Source organism: Sinocyclocheilus grahami, unplaced genomic scaffold, assembly GCF_001515645.1.
Source record: "Sinocyclocheilus grahami isolate Dianchi unplaced genomic scaffold, SAMN03320097.WGS_v1.1 scaffold435.1, whole genome shotgun sequence".
NCBI classification, from domain to species: domain Eukaryota; kingdom Metazoa; phylum Chordata; class Actinopteri; order Cypriniformes; family Cyprinidae; genus Sinocyclocheilus; species Sinocyclocheilus grahami.
Window position 1 is genome coordinate 340,939 of NW_015505614.1, and position 8,929 is coordinate 349,867.

General features: G+C 38.8%; 1 protein-coding gene across 1 annotated transcript; it reads left to right on the forward strand.

The window, feature by feature from the left end:
- Positions 1-1,420: 1,420 nt before the first annotated feature.
- LOC107551840 (forkhead box protein H1-like) lies at positions 1,421-7,637 on the forward strand. Its single transcript, XM_016233591.1, is given in 5 exon segments — positions 1,421-1,491; positions 3,677-3,760; positions 3,763-4,116; positions 5,174-5,278; positions 5,366-7,637. Coding segments are annotated over 5 exon segments (1,539 nt in total). The 5' UTR covers positions 1,421-1,443; the 3' UTR covers positions 6,314-7,637.
- The last annotated feature ends 1,292 nt before the right edge of the window (positions 7,638-8,929 follow it).

Sequence of the window (8,929 nt, forward strand, 5' to 3'; positions counted from 1 at the left end):
CATGCCCCAAATGCTGGTAGGGTTGCCAAAAATATTCTCATAGAAACTAAAATATATCTTGAAAAAAGAAACAAAAACAATAACACACAACCATTTCAGGACTAACATTTCTATCTATTAATATACAAATTTATATAGCACATACAAATTTCAGCTGATTTACTTAAACACCAATAACAAGTTATTGGTGCAAATGTTACAATTGAGTTCTGACCCTGTCCCTGGGGAATTGAGTGGCCTATATTTCATTTTGATTTAGACAGCATTAACACATATGGAGAGCCCTCACAGCAGGCACGTTACACACAGCTTATCTGTCTATTATCTCACAGGGCTCATAAAAGGGTCATGACCACTAGTCAGCAATTACTGCTGCAATAGCGGAACATTGGGTCATATAAACAAGAATTAGCTAAAAGTGATTCAATAACCTTCAGGTAGGCTATCAAATGAATACTTCTAATGGTAAACTAAAAGAGGAAATACAATTTAATGGAAAACATTCAAAGGAAAATCCAGGAACAGTCTCTATTTGAGATCACATTTACCTCAGCTGAAGCCTTTAATCTGGTGACCCCTGAAATGACCTCACAGCTTCTTCTGATCTTTTCCAGAGGAACGCAGGAAATAGAGTCCTCTGCAGCTGAAATGAAGAAGTTCCGCTTTACTGATTCCAAGAAGATGTAGGCCTATATAATATGAGGATTATATTGTTGCTTGGCAAATCAACATATACTGCCACTTTCATTAATACTTCCCATATTTACACCATAAACTCACTATGAGTCAGCGTGTCCATTAATTTGCTAATTAAAGCAAGAGACAAAACTACAGTTGCATAAAATTGTGCAGTTGTAAATGCAATTTTTTTTTCCTACACAAAAATGTATATCTGTGTGCTCGTGCTAATCTAGGCTACACATTTGTATATTATGGCTAAGAGAAATAACGAAATAAAAAATGGCATGTATTTTCCATCAGCGTATCCTGCTTTTTGCATTGTTTTCTAAACCAGTGAAGAACCATCATTAGTTTTATACAAAATACTCAAACTGTCACTTAGACTCTCTGTATCAAAATACTATGTGCTGATTCGTTTCTGTAATTTGGATTTTTTTTAAATAATTATTTATGTATTATTATTATTAATATTATTTTGCTCTAATTTGATCAAATGTTCCCTAAAAGATTCGTGAATAGTGCTAGGACTTCTTCGAATGTGCCTTTGTGCATTTAATTGTTTATTTTATTGTTTTAAATAGTTTATTATTATTATTATTATTATTTATAAGGATGTTAGTACGCTAAATAAATAAAGCACATAGATGAAGGTATTAAATTATGTAGCCAGGGTTTGGACTGGTTCGTTAGTAAACAGAGAGTTGTTTGTCCAATCAACGTTGAGCGCTCGTTTGATTAGAACGTCACGTTATCATTACGCTAATGAGCTGCAGATTCTCAACCAGAGAGGAGCGCGTGAATGTACCGCAGGTAAGACACGCGTTCCTTCACGTTTAACAGATACAGCAACTCCTTTAACAGCGCTTAAAATATTTGTCTGTTAAAGGTGTACATAAAAAAAACGGAAAATTTATCAATCGGGAAATAAATTAATCGCAATGCAGTTAACAGAAAAAACATGTAAATGATTTTTAAAGAAGTCAAAATGATAAATTCTGTAATATTTAGACTTTATTTTAAGAAATAGCCTATGTACAGTGTTAACAAAATCAGTTTAATAATTAAAAGTCAAATAATCAAATAATTTAGAGTCAGTAATTTAAGAAATGTGCATGTGAAAGAGTATCCCAATAAACTTGCTACAATAGTAGTCAGTATGTTGCCAATCTGTTTTCAAAGCGATTATCAGGCTCTCGGTGTGATATCAGAGTTTAGTTCTCATCCCTCTATTGTGTTTTTGAACCCCCGGGACGGAAGAGATTCTCTCTAATCCAACTTGTTTTCTCTATCTTGCTGAGATATGAGAGTCCTTCTTTAAATCCAAAACCAATCCCCAAAAGACATTCCTTTCGGCCAGGAAAATTTCACATCGTTTCCACTTTTCGCTATTTAATCCGGCTAAAAATAATTAACCTACAATTTTTTTTTTTCTGTACGCAATAAGCATCAGATGCGCGTATTGATACACGGAGACAATGCTCCCTATTAGATGATCGGTTTGCAGTTATTTCCTGATTGTTGATTGGGTGTTAATCTGTGTATTGCTGTTTCCATTCGTTTATTATTCACACCTCTTTATTCAAATAATCAAATAATTTAGAGTCAGTAATTTAAGAAATGTGCATGTGAAAGAGTATCCCAATAAACTTGCTACAATAGTAGTCAGTATGTTGCCAATCTGTTTTCAAAGCGATTATCAGGCTCTCGGTGTGATATCAGAGTTTAGTTCTCATCCCTCTATTGTGTTTTTGAACCCCCGGGACGGAAGAGATTCTCTCTAATCCAACTTGTTTTCTCTATCTTGCTGAGATATGAGAGTCCTTCTTTAAATCCAAAACCAATCCCCAAAAGACATTCCTTTCGGCCAGGAAAATTTCACATCGTTTCCACTTTTCGCTATTTAATCCGGCTAAAAATAATTAACCTACAATTTTTTTTTTTCTGTACGCAATAAGCATCAGATGCGCGTATTGATACACGGAGACAATGCTCCCTATTAGATGATCGGTTTGCAGTTATTTCCTGATTGTTGATTGGGTGTTAATCTGTGTATTGCTGTTTCCATTCGTTTATTATTCACACCTCTTTATATCTGACAGACAACATGGAAATGCTTTTCTCAAAAGAAAAAAAAAATTATGTAAGCTATGTTAGGTAACGTGTACATTTTAAGGGCAGTAACTGGTCACCATGTTTTGTTTGCAATTCTGAAGAAAGATCTGAAGTCTTTTCTTGAATTTCACTGGTTAGTGGTGCCGGTTCTTCTTAAATCCAAAACCAATCCCCAAAAGACATTCCTTTCGGCCAGGAAAATTTCACATCGTTTCCACTTTTCGCTATTTAATCCGGCTAAAAATAATTAACCTACAAATTTTTTTTCTGTACGCAATAAGCATCAGATGCGCGTATTGATACACGGAGACAATGCTCCCTATTAGATGATCGGTTTGCAGTTATTTCCTGATTGTTGATTGGGTGTTAATCTGTGTATTGCTGTTTCCATTCGTTTATTATTCACACCTCTTTATATCTGACAGACAACATGGAAATGCTTTTCTCAAAAGAAAAAAAAATTATGTAAGCTATGTTAGGTAACGTGTACATTTTAAGGGCAGTAACTGGTTACCATGTTTTGTTTGCAATTCTGAAGAAAGATCTGAAGTCTTTTCTTGAATTTCACTGGTTAGTGGTGCTGGTTCTTCTGAGGCCTTCGTTTGATTAACAGCATTTATTCCAAATGATCTTCATCCAGCACAATATGAAAATGATCAAGTGCGAGATTTTGTCATTCTTATTCGAATTTCATGCTTTGTAGCGAAAGGTCCATACATGATCATGGAAAGGCCACTTAAGATGTCTTTCAGTAAATCTGATCGCTGATGTTTATCGTGTCCTCCCCCTTCTCCCCGTCGGTCATCGCGCATCGCGCCTCATTCTCACTCCCATTACGCAGCGGGATTTACATGAAACTGTGAATTGTTTGCTGCTCAAATAGTTGACCTGGAGCCAGCAGTCTGAGGGGTTGAGGAGCGACCATCTCTGCCTCCTCCCCCTCTACATCAGCATGACAAAGCACTGGGGGGGGGGGGTCCGGGCTTGTTGGCACCACCCGTGATCACTGTAGGAGCAGGAGCCCAACACGACCATCACCTTGACTGCAGCACCAGCTATTCCTCTTCCAACACCAGCTGTCACTGCTCCACAACCCCTCTGTTGAAGTTCGGTGGCCGGCTGGATAAGTCCACAGGGATGGCGCAGGACTCCTGGAACAGAGCCAAACCGTCGGATCAGAGCGCATTGGAAATGCAGGATGGGACCTCAAGTGGAGGAAAGAAGAAGAACTATCAGCGTTACCCCAAACCACCTTACTCTTACCTAGCTATGATTGCAATGGTCATCCAGAACTCCCCGGAGAAGAAACTCACTTTGTCAGAGGTATGTCATCTTCACAGGCGCGCAACACGCAACTTTTGTTTTTTAAAACGGTCAAAATTCATCAGGAATGTGAATGAATTTGAATAATCACAGTTTATTTACATTATGCCCTATTTCTACACCACTTACGATATTTATAACATATTTTTAATTCCGCGTTTCAGCTGAAACGATTATCTTGATCAGCAAGTTCGTGCCACATCCACCTTTAGGCTACATTTTTACAAGTTGTAGGCCCTATACTACAGAATAAGTCATTTTAAGGATCTTATTGGAGGATTTCTTTCAGGTTCCAAATAAAAAGAAATTCCATTAGCACTCCTTGAAACTTAACATTTCTATAAAACCCAGTTGCGCCATCACCACACTGACGTTAATTTCCATAAAGAAACTATAGGACCGTTTACATGTGAAGTGAGTTTTGGTGCGTGTTGCACATCCAAATCACATAATGTTGCACGTTATCTGTCTCATGGATCTCGATGGGGTTTGTGTTGTGAATAGTGAAAGCAGAGGCCGATACTCTATCATGCTGATAGCTGTGGCTGGAATCACACTGTGCCGCAATTACTACGCAATTGTTCTGAAATGTCGCAACTTGTAAGAATCCGCGATCGGGATTAACAGTTTGCTGACTATTCAAGAGTGACTCCTGTGAATTTTTGTAAATGATTTGAGGTAGGGCCTGCTGCTACAGGTGATTGGACTCGACTTTTGTTTTTTCTCGAATAAAATGGCAAGCAAATCCTGTATTTTAAACACATATATTTTTTTAATGACTTTCACCTATGTTTAAACTGGTTAAACATGCAAATTAGGCATACTCCTATGAACCTTGCCCGTTATAAATGTCACCCCACAGAAAATCTCACTTTTTCTGTGTGATTTACAAATATATAGGTCTATGCATGCACACAGGATTCTGGCTTTTTTTGAAAATGTAGCAGAAAGTCAAGATTCTCAGCAATATGGGCTACCGCTGTCTGTTTAGAAGCTGTGGCCAATAATGATATGATATGTTTTTAATAACTATGAATAAATTGTCATCTTTGAACAGATTCTGAAGGAGATCAGCACTCTCTTTCCATTCTTCAAGGGAAATTACAAAGGCTGGAGGGACTCAGTCCGACACAACCTGTCATCTTACGACTGCTTCGTGAAGGTGTGCGTTTGATTTCAGGTGACTGAAAAAAAATGTTAGTTTGATGGTAATTTGACATTATCTTGTTGCCCCTCCTTCTCTCTCTAGGTGCTTAAGAATCCTGGTAAACCCCAAGGTAAAGGTAACTTTTGGACTGTAGAAGTGAGCCGAATTCCACTGGAGCTGCTGAAAAGACAGAATACGGCAGTGTCCCGTCAGGATGAAACTATCTTTGCTCAGGACCTGGCCCCGTACATCTTTCAAGGTTACGCTCAGTCGAACAAATCCAAAACACTGCCCACTGACCTCTCCTTACCCCCTGTCCCCACCCATCACAGCCCACCTCCATCAGAGGACCCCTATCGTCCCAAACTGGACTCCACGTTTGCTATAGATTCTCTCCTGCATAGCCTCAGGCCTGCCAGTTCTGCTGGGGAAGGGCTACGAGAGAGAGAAAGTTGGGGCATCGGGCCTCCTCCGCACACTCGCTCTACCACTCCACCACGTCCTTACAATGGCTCGTATAATTGCAGTTCGTCAACCAGCTCCGTCAGTCCTGCGTCGGATTTGTCAGACGAGGACTGGAGAGGAGTGACACTCATTGGGAAAAGATCAGGTGATCGAGGATCAACTTCAGACGGATACAGTGACTCCTGCCCCCCACCGAACAAAAGCTCAAAACGCAGCACCACACCTCCATGGGAGCTGCCGACTTCCTACGCCAAGTACACCCCTCCCAACGCGGTAGCCCCTCCTAGCATGCGCTTTAATGGAAACTCGTTCATGCCACTGGGCGGTATTCCGTTCTACGGTTACGGTGGTGCACACGTCACTTCATCACACTTGATTGGTCACCCTTACTGGCGCATCCTACCAAGTGGGCCAGTTTCCATACAAGCCCCACCCCTCCTCATGGACTTGGACAGTATGCTGCAATCTGTTCCACCCAATAAGAGCGTGTTTGATGTGCTTGGCCCCAACAATCAGATTGCTCATCCACCTCCAAACCAGTATGCCCTTCAGTACAGGCCTTCCCTTTGCAAATATTCTCTTTAAACTATACACAAAATAGTCCTAGAAGAAGATACAAAGTCCTATCTTTGGCACTGCTCAGGCTTCACAAAGATTTGCAACCACTAATGCTGCTCATTACTGTATACTCCGTCTGTGAATTGTCTCGGGGAATTCTTTGAGGAAAATCCCTCTGTGAACTGAACAGTTACAGGGCCAATATTGACCAAAGAATCTACCCAACCAATGTTGACACTGTTGTAACTTCTGTCCATTCATGTGACTTTTTCTTTGACACAATTACTACCTCAGACTTTTAATGTCAATGGGGAGGCACATTGGCTGCTCTTGTTTCTTGAATGGACCCTTGTAATGTTTGGGGACAATCAATGAAATGCTTGACAAGACCAATTGAATGTTGTCAGTTTATAAGCTTGAAGTATGGTGTGTGTGTGTGTGTGTGGTTTCTTTACCTCCCTAAATATCAACCAGAAATGGTGTGCTGGACATTCGTTAGGATTAGGGATGTGTGTGAGTGTGTACTTTTAAAACTGTAAAGAACCTGCAAAGTTTACATAAAGACTGGCTTTAATGCCATGAATGTGTCACTTTTTATGTTGGTTTTAGCAGGGTAAACTGATTTTTTGAAGTCTTTTTGTATGGTTTTTCTGACATGATTATGTGTGTTAACAACACTTTCATTTCATCCCCACTCCATTTGGTAAAGTCTAATCTCAGGCTCTGATAACAATGGTGGAGGCTTGACAGATCTGATGAGATCCAGTCTTGTTTTTTTTTCTGCCATGCATTCACTTTGAAGAACTGTAATTAGAGCCATTTTATCAGTGCACTGTCTCAAAGCCTTATCATGACTCCTTGTGTCCCTGTGGAGTGTAGGTGCTGTAACTATGGTTTTTATAATCCGGTCATCAAATGCCTTTTTTAAAATAAATGTTTGTTGCCTTTTGATCATGCATGTCTGCATGATACTGTCCAGAAGCTCATATTGAGCGATTTGATCAGTAATTAAACGTAAGGGTCGTTTAACTGGTGGTCTGTGGTTGTCCCTCCGTCTGGTGCACGTCATGCCACCACCACCTCCTGCTGTTTTTTTTCTGTCCTGTCCTCCCTTAAAATCACTCATTCATACCCCCAACACTTCCACCCTCTAAAAGGTCCATTCTTTGTAATGGACCTTAGTTTCAAGTATTTGGGAAGTCTCAGTTTCTAGGTGATTTGTTCCACTGAGTTTGAGTCTTTTTTTTCCCCATGTAGTATTATTATTGTCATGGTATAGAGCAGTCAGACTGTATAGTATTGATGAATATGCTTTAAATATGTTTATTTTAGGTGTAATCCTGTGAAAACATGTCTAGAAGAGTTCTGCGTAGTTCATCCTAAAAGTGTGTGTGTATCCTCAATTGACTTCAGATTGCAGGGAAAGTGACACCAAGTCTATTTTTATTTATTTAAAATATCATGGACAATGCATGAGTTAAATGTTTCACAGCAAATGCATATTTGTTACTGTTAATTTGCATTTGGCATCTATCATATGTTTGGTTCTTGACTTCTTTGTGATCACATGTTATACTGCCTGAGTCTTATCAACGACAATATTTTACTTAAAGCCAGTAATGAAACTGGCTGAATACTGATATTTAAAAAATGAAGAGATCATGAATCACATGCCACCTTATATGATTTATATTCATCTGTCAAAGCAACTTTCTATTCATGAGTATCTGGAGAGAAGGCATGTGCTCCTCACAAAAAAAGATGCAGTGGAACGACAAGAATCTATAAACAAAATTCTGAAAAGCAGAGTAAACGAGTGGCTCTTAGAACACACTGAACTGAGAATACATCCTTTAATTCAAAAACTTCACCCACTTTATTTTTCTTTCATTATGGAGACAAAATGGGGATTCTAAAATAAACTGTTAAGACTTCAGATTATATGACCAAAAAATAAGTCTCACAAACTGCTGTAGTAACCAAGAAATGTAAAGTGAAAGAGAGAGTCCCCAGAGATTTTCACAAGGACAGGTTAAAAGGATCATGATCAGATTAGAAGCTGAAAATGTAAATTGTATAGCTTCATCATCAGTTCATTTGTCTAGCTCCATCAGCAGTACTTTGACTGGCTAAACAAAATTAAAGCATTTATTTAATGTGTAGCAATTAATATCAAAACACATATAATGTGTGTGTTAGGCATTGCCTATTCGGAACACAGGTGGGTTTAAATGTTACAGTCCCACTCCATTGTTTTTACATTTGTAGCCTAATTATAATAAAAAAAGCAGGGCTATTTTTTGAGAAAAAAAGTAAAGTGAAACATGGTAAATGTGAAGAAGAAGTAAATAAAGGACTTTTACTGCCAATATTTTAGTTATGTAGGCTATGTTTATAGATTCTTGGATGGGACTGTCCCTGCCTCAGACGTCACGCTCACATCTTCTGTGCAATTATCCGGATCTCATGAGAATTCATAATTATTGTACTAATTTCGTATTTGTAGGTAAACCGTCTCTAGAAAGCCCTAATCCTAACCTTCAGGCTAAGGAGTCATCAGCAGATCAAATTCATACGAAATTGCAACCAATTAACCAAATCGTAAATTATTGCTGTAAACCCATATAGGACCATTCACCCTAA